At 31.0% G+C, this 13,379-nt stretch overlaps 1 protein-coding gene and 1 long non-coding RNA gene across 11 annotated transcripts in view; one reads left to right on the plus strand and one right to left on the minus strand.

Moving 5' to 3' along the window:
• The window catches only part of ANKRD26 (ankyrin repeat domain containing 26), an 89,784-nt gene that overhangs the window by 27,841 nt on the left and 48,564 nt on the right, over positions 1-13,379 (plus strand). For 7 of the 10 annotated variants that reach the window (XM_074268179.1, XM_074268180.1, XM_074268182.1 and 4 more), the window contains 7 exons: positions 2,645-2,741; positions 4,200-4,277; positions 4,938-4,966; positions 5,055-5,136; positions 5,235-5,279; positions 8,126-8,416; positions 10,454-10,530. In XM_074268179.1, the coding sequence (XP_074124280.1) occupies positions 2,645-2,741; positions 4,200-4,277; positions 4,938-4,966; positions 5,055-5,136; positions 5,235-5,279; positions 8,126-8,416; positions 10,454-10,530 (699 nt within the window). The remainder of the gene's footprint in view (positions 1-2,644; positions 2,742-4,199; positions 4,278-4,937; positions 4,967-5,054; positions 5,137-5,234; positions 5,280-8,125; positions 8,417-10,453; positions 10,531-13,379) is intronic. The other 3 variants (XM_074268181.1, XM_074268184.1, XM_074268188.1) reach the window with 1 other exon arrangement.
• Positions 3,385-13,379, minus strand: part of LOC141543251 (uncharacterized) — a 65,000-nt gene continuing 55,005 nt past the window's right edge. The window contains exons 3-4 of the long non-coding RNA XR_012482394.1: positions 3,555-3,656; positions 3,385-3,464 (exon numbers count right to left, since the gene is read on the minus strand). This is a non-coding gene — a long non-coding RNA (uncharacterized LOC141543251). The remainder of the gene's footprint in view (positions 3,465-3,554; positions 3,657-13,379) is intronic.

A 13,379-nucleotide genomic window follows, 5' to 3' on the forward strand; every position in this document is an offset into this window, starting at 1 on the left:
TCAGGACTTTACACTTTCCACTCTATCCCTTATTACCTTATTAATTTCAATATGTCATTTATTCATTAGTCAAGTCAATCATTCAGTGAATAAATACCACAGTACCATATACTGTCCTACTTATTAAGATGTATTTTAGTAAAGAAAGAGATTTTAGTCAAAGACTTAATATACAACCCTGCTTCTGTACTACATGAGTAGCTTAACTTTAAGTGAGGGGATAGGACATAAACACATATGTATGCTAGCAGATGCAACTTGTATGCACAACTGCTAAGGCCAATGCAAAGGGAAATGGCAGAATATGTTGTGGTTAGTCAGGACAGACTTCATCAATCAGGGCATAATGACACGGCCAAATTGTGATTGTCAGAGAGAAAGGAGCAGAACATTACAGGAGAGAGGATAGGCAGAAGGAAATAAGGATACTTGCAAGGAATGTAAATTGTGAGATGTGGCAAATGTTCTACTATAGGGAGCATATAGTATTTTGTGTAAATGAGATAGTATAAGTTAAGGCCTTGAATGAGAGCTTTAGGATTTGAGGTCAAGGAGCCATTATCATTTCTTATGCCATATTTTGAAATGTATTTTAGTAAAACTTTTTGTGATCAGTATAGAAGATAAGCTAGTAAAAAGGTGTATTATGGGCAAAAAAATGTAATTTCTTTTTTTTATATAAGATTTTATTTTTCCAAATATGTGTAGAAATGGTTAACTTAATGTTCCAAATTTTTCTTTTCCCCTCCCTTATACTCCCCTTCCCAGCAAGTAATCTGATATAAGTTAAATATGTGTGATTCAAAAAATAGAGTTTTGATAGTTTAAGGTGATAAACTGGATTGCTTTTGGAAATAGGAAAGATTAAATAATAATTTGCTTTTTTTAGAGAAAGATTCAGCTTTATCTAATGATTACTTGAATATTCTAGCAAAGGAGATAACTGAGTTTTTAAGCCTAAGGATCTAGAAAAATGTAGATCTCACTGATAGAAAGGAAAAAGTTGGAAAAGGTTAAGGAGCTTACTTGATAATAGATTAAGATAACTTTTTCATGTGTTAGTTCTCAGAAAACATGTCAATGGAGCTATCTTGTTGATTGCTTGAATTTTGAAACTTGAAAGAAAAGTCAGGTGATTTTCCTTGTCTTCCAGCAAAAGGAGATCAGAAATCTGTGTCATGTAAGAATCTCTCTTGAGATAGGCTGAATTGAAGGGATTAAGTCTCAGTTTTGTGTTGGAAATAACCAGAGGCAGAGGCATAAAGTGTGAAGACAATTAAAGGACAAAGAGTATGCTTATGCTTAGTAATATATGTAAAATGTAGTATGAAGACTGTTTTTACTAGATACCATCCAAGAGATAAAAAAATCATGATTCACCAGAGGTTTGGAGGCCATCATATATGTTAAGGACATCAAACATGAAGACTGGTGATTAAATGAAAAAAAAAAAATCTAAATGTGGGAGATTTCTAGAAAAGATGGTAATTGTATTGAATACCCTAGGTTATCAACATTGTTCATTACAGTAGATACAGATAATGTGATTACACTAAACTATTCTGTGTGCTATTTGGAGAAATGTCATTGGGGAATTTATAGAGAGCTAAGGCTCCCCCTTTTTACAGCATTTGCATATTTGTGTGTGTATGTGTTTATATATAAGTGTATGTATATGAGTGTATATATGTGTAAATGTGTGTGTGTAGATATATAATCTGTGAAGATGGTAATTGTATTGAATACCCTAGGTTATCAACATTGTTCATTACAGTAGATACAGATAATGTGATTACACTAAACTATTCTGTGTGCTATTTGGAGAAATGTCATTGGGGAATTTATAGAGAGCTAAGGCTCCCCCTTTTTACAGCATTTGCATATTTGTGTGTGTATGTGTTTATATATAAGTGTATGTATATGAGTGTATATATGTGTAAATGTGTGTGTGTAGATATATAATCTGTGATAAACCTAGATCAATTTGCCCAGTGCAAAACTTTGTTGTTATTCAGTAATTTAGGTCATTTGTGATCTCATTTGGGGTTTTCTTGGCAAAGGTTCTGACATGGTTTCCCATTTTCTTCTCAGTAACAAAATAAAGAAAACAAGATTTAGTGCCTTGCCCAGGGCCATATAGCCAATAAGTGTCTGAAGCTAGATTTGACTCAAGAAGGTGAGTCTTCCTGACTCCAAGCCCAGGGCTCTGTGAACTATGCCGCCACTTCTGAGGGAATTCTGTATTGTACATTTATCCTCAAATAATTTCTTCTTCTATGTTGTTAGCATGTGGAAAATAGTATCTTACATATACAATAAACAGTTATTATGACTGTCATAGCAATAATATCCTGACTCATAATTCTGCCATTACTGACAAGTCAGCATTTCTGTATGAAAAAGTAAATTCCAGCCCATAACATTACATTTTACTAGAGTTATATCATCTAAAGACAGAAGAGTAAACTTACATGTGAGTATCAGGTTGTTCTTTTGAAAAAAATATTTTATAAAAACATTTTTATTTTCTGTAAAGTTCACATTTCTCTCTAAGTGGTCTTCACAATTTATTAGCAGAAAGCATTCAGGACTGCTTTCACCAGTGATATTACTAATTATTTTGTTGATATTTTCATTTGATAAGTGTACCTCTGAAAGTCTTCCAAAAGGATCTTCCAGACATATGCTTGCAGCCACAAATCAAACCATAAAAGACAGTATTTCAATGGAACAACTTGAAGGTAAGATTATATTATATAGATGGTTAATTTTGTTTTTAAAAAAGAAGAAAAGAAAAGTGCTGGATCTGAAAAAGGAAGTTTTTGGAGGGAGGATTAGAAGAGAATCTATCATCAAATATGTATATTTGAAAGTACATGAAGTCTTAGTGCTAATAACATAACTGTATATTATCACTGAAGGCTTGCCTGAGCAAGATTAGAAACGAGGGAGATAAAAAACGAATGTAATAGGAGAAAAATAAGGAAGAAGAGATAATGGAAGGAAAATGGAAGAGTTAAGTGGAAAAAAAAAAGAAAAGAAATAGAAGTGGATGATGTGGAAAGACAGATTTGCTCTAGTAATATTCTCTTTTCCTTCAGAAACTTTCTCATGTGTATATTCCATAAAGTTTTCCTAGATTTTACTAGTCTTCCTGATAATTATTTCCCAATATATTAATTTGTTGCTTTCTTTAAAAGGCATACTTGTAAACAATTTCAACTAACGTTATAGAGTACCTATAACCTGTCCCACTTTACTAAATTTAGCCATTGTTCATTCTGAACTTTTCCTAATGGGAAACATAGGACAAATGTAAAATAGTAATAAAAAAGAATTATATGTAAATATTCACTTACCCCAAGGACCCGAGTTCATTTCATCTAGATGCTCTAGAAGCTGATGTATTGTGGATGAATCCCCCTCCCTACCTTGTCTGAGTTAGTCTTCATTAATTTCTGAGGCTAAAAAAAAAAAAAAAAAAATTACTATATTATTGTCAGGCTTTCAATGATACCCACACAGAAAGACACATAAGGACAAGTACTGTTCACCTCTAACAGCATAGACTGTCCCTCTCTCTCGGAAATTAAACACATGTTCCAGCTGTCCATAGCCATTAGAGTATATTCTGCCCCAATCAGAAAATGCTGCTACTATGAGTGAAGAAAAAGAGAGCCAAAGTCAGAAAGAAACATATGAGGCAATTTGTCTATCCTCTCTATTGTGAAGTCTCTATTTTATCCTAGTTGAGTGAGTACAAATTTTTACACAGAAATTAGTTAAAATGTATATATAACTTGTATATATGGAATAAGAGATAAAGTAATGCTATTCATGCTGTTTTAGAAATATCTATTTTAAAACTTCTTTCAATTTTTTAATACTAATGTATACTGACATATAACAAATCTAATTTTATCATTTATTATAGTAAACAATTTCTTAAGATTTTTGGACTGATATATAGTAAACTAATTTAATAATGTAAAATAAGTAATTTTCTCACAATTTTAAATTTTATTTTCTAAGATTTATTGTCAATATCTATGTAAATAGCTTTGTTTTCCATTAATGTTAAATTATATATGTTGAGTTTTTGTATATTAATAACAGATTTAGTAATTAAGATGATTAAAACAATTTTGCTTTTTAAAAATTACTTGCAAAATTGAATGCTTTTGTACATCATTTCTTAGATGTACCTTATATACCTTCTTTCCTGAATGAATCAAGAAACTTTAAGATGGATAAACTAACGGATACAAGAAGTATAGGTATGCCAGTAGGCAGTGTGGGTATGGAAAGAAATGAAAACACATTTGCTATTCTACAAGTGTACATCTAAGTGGATGTATTCAGAACATTCATTTCTCTACCCTCCTAGTTCTATGATAAGATTGTGATTTATAGATTTTTTAAGACTTAATTTCTCTTATTGTTTACTGTATTTTTTTGTTTTTGCAAATTACATACCTAATTAAGGAATCATCCACACTATGAGCACTTGTAGTATAATTGCATTAATCATTCTCATTGCTTGGAAAATATACTGCTGCATTAGAACATCAACTTTGTAATTAACCTCTTGTGGAACTTAATCATCCATCTCTTAAAAGGATAACTTTTATGTGTGTCATTGATGAGCATGTTTATATATTGTTATATATGTACACATATGTTTTTGAATTCCTTGATATCTGATCCATTTGAAATGTAAATTGCATGTTGGGCCAACAGTATGTTCTTATTTTATTTCTAGCACTAATACTTGATTCTAATTACTGTCATGCAAATACCATAATAAGAATTATACCAAATTGAAACATTCATTCTTCAAATCCTGTGATGGGATCCAACAAACCTGTTCATTTTGCATGAATTTGTGATTGAATTATACTGTTTAATTACATTGGTATGAAAACTTTTTTTTTCAGATCATCCTCAGAGAAATCCTATTTTCAAGGTATTAATACTGACATTTTAAATTTATTTTCTGATATGTGCTGAAAACTTTTAATATAACTATCTTATTTAATTATCTTGTTTCATAGCCCATTCAATCTACTCTTGAAATGAAAGATTCTTTCACAAACCAAGAAATAGAAAAGGGAGTTAAGGAAAAACAAAAGTCAGGTAAGTTTCATAATTCTATAATTTAGGAAGAAAAGAAGTATATTTTAAATACTTTTCAGCATTCATGTTTGTTTTATTCTTCTCCATTTGTATTACAGATTTCATGGAAGAATTTGGTTTAGATGATGCAGATGATATTGATGGTATTTACCCTTTTTTCCCCTTATTTCCAAGTATGAGAGTAAAAGAATTTTTTTTTTAAATCACATCTATTAGAAGATGAATCCTATAGTCTTCAGGTTTTTACTTTTATATTTTGAAGACCATATTTCAAATTGATGTTTATACTTCCTGGCTGTTTTCTATATTGCATAAAGGCACATAAATCTAATAATGTATGTATTCTCCCAGTTCATATTAAAATGTATTAACCAACTATTATGTTTCATCCACATATCAAGTGTTTGCTGTTTTCTCTAGGATAAAAAGATAAAAAGAAATAGTTCTTTGCCTCAAGGAATTTACTTTCTGTGAGGGGATACAGTATATAAACTGAAGGTTTGAAAGGTTTGAAATAAAGGAGGCAAGAGAGAGAAACAAAAATGCTCTGAGAAAATTGAGAGGGAAGAGAGCAGGAAAAGGTAATTAATAATTGTTTGAGGAGGGCTTCATAGCTCTGATGCCTCCCGAAGTGGGACAGTATGAAACCAGAGTAGGCTTTAGAGCAAGAGAATGGTCTATGTAAGTGCCTTAAGAAGACTACCTGACAGCTTTAAAGCTAGAATGGACCAGAGAAGGTACGAATCAAGAATAAGGTGGCCAGTTTGTAATGTATTGCAAAAATCCAGGTAAAAGTTGATAAGGTTATTAAATGAGAGAGTGGATTTAGGAATCATGAAAACAGGGAAATGGCAGATGTTATGGAAATAGAATCAGTGGGATTTAGGAACTTTTGGATGTGTGTGTGTGTGCGCGCGGCGCGTGCACGCACGCATACATATCTTTAGTGAAGAGGGAAATGTCAAAGACATAGACCCAGATGACAGAGAAGATGGTCTGTTTTTAACAAAGATAAAAAATATTAATGGACTAAAGAGATAGGAGAGGGGAGGAAAGGAAATTATAAGTTTAAGCTTGTTTATGTTTAATTTGAAGGTCTAGGAAAACATACAGGCTGAAAAGTCCAAGAGCCAGTCCTAATATGTGGTATCCAAAACTAAGCACAAGATTCAAGTGTTATTTGACCAAAGCAAAAATAGATTAGCATCTCCCTTCCTCTGGATGTTAAATCTTTCTTAATGAAATATAAAAATTGCTCCAGGTTTTATGGCAGCTACATTGACTAATATTGAGCATATAATCAACAAAATCCAACAAATTCTGACCAATACTTATGTATCCAGACTTCTATTTTGTGTTTTTGCTTATGTTTTTCATTTTGTCCACCAAGGTGAAAGAATTTGCCCAATACTTTGCTGAAATTTAAGTAAGCTATAACAGCAACAATCTCCTGGTTACTCATTCTAGTAACCCTGTCAGAATGTGAAGATAATACTATGACCTGTTCTGAAATCATGAGAGTGGAATGAGATCACCAACAAAAACTATCAGAAAAGATTTTTCTAGTGAGGCAGTATCTGAAGCTATATAATGTGGTCAAGAAAGATGAAGAGTAAGAAAAAGTTGATCAGATTTAACAAATAAAATATCATTGATCATCTTGGAGTAAGCCCAAAGCCAAATAAAAGGGTTTGAGGAGTCACTATAAATAATTACAGTAATTAGATAATGAAAAAGATGGGAGATAGTTGGACAATAACTGAGGTGGTGCCATGATTAAATAAAAGAAGGGAGAAACTTTAAAAACATAGAAAAATAAATGTTTATTGTATATTCTGACATGTTTATCCCTTTCATACATAATGGTCCTTTGCACTTTTTTGAAACTAGTATAATTGTAGTCTTGTCACATTTTAAAAGTGAATACTTAAACTTATAAACTGTCATTTTCATGCTGAATTTGTAATACATATTAAAAATTAAAAGATTAATCTTCAAAAAGAATAATGAAAAATATGGGAGATAATTGGACAATAACCGAGGTGGTGCCATGATTAAATAAAGGGAGGAATTTTAAAGACACAGAAAATTAAATGTTCATTGGATAGTCTGACATGTTTATCCCTTTGCACTTTTGAAACTAGTATAATTGTAGTCTTGTCATATTTTAAAACTGAAAACTTAAACTCATAAATTTTCATTTTCATGCGGAATTTGTAATGCATGTTAAAAGTTAAAAGACTAATCTTCAAAAAGTTAGATTATTCTGAAAAAAACTTATAGTTAAAGTAGTTCATATTTGAAAAAAAAATGATGCAGCCATGATTAGAATAAATGGTAATTCTTTTTTCAAAAAATAACGTCACTGAAGGGATCCTAATTGCAAGCATCTTCTATGGGAAAATATTTTATCATAACAGAGAGCTATTCTCATAGCCAAAAAAGACGTAGTTTCAAGTGTTATCTGTGATTCATTCTGACTATGTGATCAGTCACAAGTCATTTAACCTCTAAATACTGTAGGAAGCTATAAAATTATATAGTTTTAGAGAAGGTACTTACCTACATTATTACAGATAGTTTCCCTACTAAGCGTTCTTTGATAATAAATCACAGGTTCCAGATTCTATTTCCTAATCCCAAGTAATTTGAAAAATCAAATGTTAAACATGTTATTTTTAAAAGGTTTTCAACAAAAGTAAAACTTTTCCCCAAGGATCTTACTAGTAAATTCTTTAGCATCATGCATGAAAATAGACGTTGATGAGAAAGTTAGAGCTGGTAATCCAAGGAAAAGAGGATAGACTGGCTAATGAAAGAAAACAATTATTTGTGCTTTTTTCCTCATGGTACCTAAAAGATAAAATGCCATAAATAAACAAAGTCACAAAGTTGGTGGTATTTTTAATGACATCCTGTGAAAAAATTAAATAATATCTCAGGTGGAAAAAACCTAACATATTATTTAACTCTAGTATTTACATTTCAGATGCTTCTGATTGGGATTCTACCAGCATTTCTCAGAAAAATGAGAGTTACAGAAATTCCAAGGATTTGAATTTTAATGGGAATTATCCTTGCAAATCACTGCCTCTAACCAAAAATTGGTCAGGATCCATAGAGTTTGGAAAGATGCCTTTAAAAGAAGATGAAGCAACAGAATCTGCGGCTGAAGCTGAAAGTGGGCCTGTGACTGGATTTAGGGTTGCAACTTTAGTAGAAAATGCAGTCCTTCAGAAGAAATATGAATCACCTTTAGAAAAAGAGGATGATAAAGAAGGTAAGAAAGAAGTATGTAAGGTTAACATTCTGAATTTTCCATTTGTAGAATAGTGCTCAATTTGTTCCATTCCAGTTTTTAATAGCATAGGTAAGTAAAATAAATGGTAAAATCATGTGCTCTCAAAATTCACTGCCTATTTTTAATCTTATCAGCAGACTAGAATCTAGCAAGTGTTTTTGTAACAGGTATTTTGATTTTCCCCTTTAATCAATATAATATATTCCACAAACACTGAAGAGGAGTAGTTTAAGTTTGTGTCCTAAATTAGTCTTCTCCTGTCTAATTTACTGTTATTTTCTACTTCATTTGTTTTTTGGTGTTTTGAGTGTTTCAAATCCTAAAACCACTAGGTATTTATATTCACATATAAGATCCATATATGAATGATTTTTCTTTTTTTCTGTCATTTTGGATTATTTATAGCTATCTTCTCCAAAGCTAAATATAATCAATTTAACTTTTCTTATGTTTTAAATTACTTAGTTAGGTGATGTTTCCCAGTCATTGTTTCAATAACATTAATTTGACTGGAATGCAATTACTATAACATGGAATAATTTTTTTTTTAAAAATACTATCATCAGAAGATTCATAAATTAAGATGATTGTGTCATATTCAAGTTTAACTTTGTGTTTCAAAATATTTGTTTTAATAGATTTGTTTGACCTATAGCATTTATAATTTCTCTCCCTTAGAAGTTCAATTAATCTTTTCATTTTTGAATTTCTCTCCATGTTATCATACTTTGTCTAGTTCTGAGATAACTAAAAGATTTGCAGTGAATATCAAATTAATTGCTGAAATAGTATCTGCATATCTTGTTTTCACATTTCCTTGGCTTAATCAGAGAGACTTATACAGTTACTGAAGGATACAGATCTCATTTACTTTTATTTCCCTATTTCTTGTTGGATAGTTCTGGTCAATGGTTTGCCATATTAAAATTTAGATTTTGTTCTCTCTGTGATTTGAAATAAGCAAATTTATGGGGCAGCAAAGTGGCACAGTGGATACAGCACCAGCCCTGAAGTCAGGAGGTCCTGAGTTCAAATGTGGTCTCAGAAACTTAACACTTACTAGCTGTGTGCCCCTGGGCAAGTCACTTAACCCCAATTGCCTCAGCAAAAAAAAGAAAAGAAAAGAAATAATCAAATTGATTCTGTCTTTTTAAAATTATTTTTGTCCTCTCTCTGCCTAAGTCATGATTTTTTGTCTCTGAACTTAATTCAAAAATTCATCTGTTCTGTCATGAATTAAATTTAGAAATCCACTTCCCTTACTAATCACTTTTGTATTTTTATGTCAAAGAAATCTATTACTCTTGAAGGAAGTATATGGATACCAGAGAATGTGGTATACTATCTTTTTACTGCCAAGCTATCCTTCAAGGATACCTGACTTGTTATCCAAAGACTAGTTTACTATCTCAAACTTTTCAGACGGACTCGAGCAATGAATGTTCCTTAGTCACAAAAGAGAAGGAAGGGATTGTTGCTAATCTCTCATTCCCAATTTTCCAATTCTATTTCCATGATGCTATCGATTCTCTAACCTATCTCATTATTTTCCCTACCTCCCCAATTCTGTTCTTTGTTCTCTTGTACTTCCCAAAATTATGTGAAGGCTAGTAATTCCTACCTCATGGTCTTTGGTTATTGAGAAAGGTCATTGATCAAATTTATTAATAGCTGCTAGCCTAACTTATAAATTGATCATGCACAGACATTCATCTCTTTTTACCTTTAATTTTCAAGTATAATTATTTCAGCTAGATTAAATATATTAATCAATCTTTAAAGGTTCCTGTGATTTACTCCTAAAATGTAGCAGTAGATTGAAATTTTAAACTAATCAGCTAAATGCATAATTAGTAAAATAGATATTTCTTAAATTTTTTATATCTTATTTCAAAATAGATTACACTAGATAAAATTATAACTGTCATAATTATTATTATTTAATCAGGTGGGATTTAATTAATATAAGAAAAATTATTCTAAATAAAATGAAATTTTACTTAAATATTAATTTAGATTTAACACGAGAATTGGAATTTAAAGGATCATCAGAAGGAAGCCAAGAAAGTTTTGATAAAAGTGACCAAGAACAGGTATGGAAAAAAATTATATTGAAATTTCTGTTATTTAATTCCAGTAAACATGCCTTTTATGATTAATTTTATTGGAAGTTTGAGAGAACTTTGTATGCTTTCAAATGCATTTTTGTCTTACTTCACTGTACCTTTGGAGGTACAAGGACCAGCAGCAAACCTTCAACCTTAATTGTATAATAATTTAGAGTAAAGGACAAGTCACTAGAGAGTATTTATGCTGAAATTTTTATAAATTTTTACATGATAAGGAAGCCAATAAACTACTTGATAATATAATACTTTTGCCCTTTGTAGGCAAAATAATTGTGATGATAGAATTATAATAGACCTGGATGCATGTGAAAGTGTCTTAGTCCTGTATTCTTATAGACAGTCTAAAATTATTAGTTGCCAACTGAAAAATAATAACTTGAAATGTCAATATCTGGGAATGTATATAATTTTATACAAATATACTAAATTCTATCAGTGTTAAAATGTTAATATATGGCATTGAAAATGCCATTATAATAAAACCTTACATTGATAATTCAAGTTAATCTAGTCTATCCTTACCCCAAATAATGAATCCTGTCTACAATGTTCCTTGAATAATTGCAACTCTTCTGTTACTGAAAAGTTACTACCCAAATGAAGCAGCCCATTGTATATTTGAAAAGCTTTTACTATTGGGGTATTTTCCTTATGTTAAGCTATAATTTGCCTTCCCATATTGTGCATCCAGGGCTCGTGGTTCTGACTTCAAGAGTCAAGTTGAACAAATCAAGCCACCCTTCTGTATTCTATTCCCCTAACTGTTAATGATTATTATCCTGGCATCCCTTAAATCTAGTCTTACAGACTAGATACACCACTTGCTTAGGAAACCTTCCTGAGATATTAATCATGATTAATTTCTAAGGATCTCTTTTAGTTATTCTGAACTACACTTTTCCAGTGTCCTATCTAAGCATAGTAATATACATGAGGTCTGAACAGAACAGAGTAGAGAACTATTCCGTCTTACTAAGGATGCTATACTACTGTTACTGCAAAGATCATATTTGACCTTGTGATAGCCACATCATATTAAACTATAACTCACTAACAAACTTTGAATCTAGTCTTCTATTCTTTAGAATAGAACTGATTGACAATTAAAATAAAAGGAAACTTGTAAATTGTCTAGTATAACTTGTTCTTATTGAACTCATATCAATTCTTTTAGATCCCACTTTAGAACTAGAACTTTTTTCTGGAAGTATGTACATACTATTACTTTGATAACTTAAAGTTAGAATTTCCCAGGAATCAATAACATTTATCTTTTTCTATTTCCATGGCAACTCCTCCTTAAACTGTAACTACTCAAAGATTTCAAACAAAAATTCTTTAGTCCAATATGCAAATTGATTTCAGTGTCTTTTGATGCTAATTGCAATCATATAACTTGAAATTACCAGGGGTGGTATCAGGATATCCCATGCACTAGAGCCTTCCAGCATTGTCTTCCTTAACAAAGTAAGAAATTCTATGATTCAGATATTCTATACAAGATATTTGATCTTAAGAGTCTTTTGATCATGTCTCACCTAGTTGTCATAACCTGCACGATTAACAGGCCAGAGAAAAATCAGGTCACACAGTCTTATCCTCCCACAGAATCTTTGAAATATTAGATTCCAGTTCACAACCAGAGCCTTCAATTCTATACTTTATCTAACTTACACAATTTTATTCATTATATCACCACCCTATAACTCTTCCAATGTGATTTCTTAAAAATCAATAACTTGTTACTGTATAACTTATCCTCATGAACTAATTATAGAACTTTAATCTGAATATCGCCCAAATAGCACCATAGTCATCAACAAGTCAATTATTTGAATATTTTCTTGGAATGCATAGATTTTTAATTCAAGGTGGAACCATAACATGTGATCAAAAGTACTTATGATCTAGTGCTAAAATAACCTTTTAAACCCATACTGTTACATGAAATGATTTTATTGTCTCATTTGCATTCATTAAAGAAAATAATTGTGTCTATAATTAATAGATCAATGAAGAACATAAGTACTTTAGAAACTAATATGTATCATAACAGTGGTTATCTCTAGCTGGAAGCTTACTTGTTAGTTGGCTTGTTAGGGATATTGTAGATATTGTAGATAATGAACTCGTTTTCTTGGTAGATTTGTGTTTTTGGAATATAGTGAAAATCAGTCAAATAAAATGTTTCCACCTCACCTTAAATTATTTAAAATGTCAACTTTGGTGGAAATGATAAAGTAATTTATTTAGTTATGGACAACTAAGTAGTATGGTGGATAGAGTGCTACCAGGCCTGTAGTCAGGAAGATCCATCTTTATGAGTTCAAATTTGCCTTCCAATGATTACTAGTTATATGATTCTGATCATAATATCACTTAATCCTATTTACTTCAGTTTCCTTAACTGTGAAATGAGCTGGAGAAGGAAATGGCAAACCTCCCCTGTATCTTTGTCAAGAAAATTCCAAAAGGAGTCCTGAAAAGTCAGTCATGACTGAAAAACAAAAAAGGTTATTGTAATCATTTGTAAATAATAGAATGTAATTCTGTCATGTAAACAGTTTTAATATAATTTATTCAAGAATACTTGTATTAACACTATAGTGCTTTATCGCACACAAACTAATTGTGGGATGATAATTCCAACACATCTGAATATCTGAAGAATATTGCTTTTAGCAATCCATGTTTCTTATAATCCATGGTTCTTACCTGTACTGGGGTCAGGGAATCATGTCTTATTTGGCTGTTTTAAAACAGTCACTTCTTACTCTGTAAATCTCATTAATTCTGTTGATGTATCTAAATTA

Source organism: Sminthopsis crassicaudata, chromosome 5 (assembly GCF_048593235.1).
Source record: "Sminthopsis crassicaudata isolate SCR6 chromosome 5, ASM4859323v1, whole genome shotgun sequence".
NCBI classification, from domain to species: domain Eukaryota; kingdom Metazoa; phylum Chordata; class Mammalia; order Dasyuromorphia; family Dasyuridae; genus Sminthopsis; species Sminthopsis crassicaudata.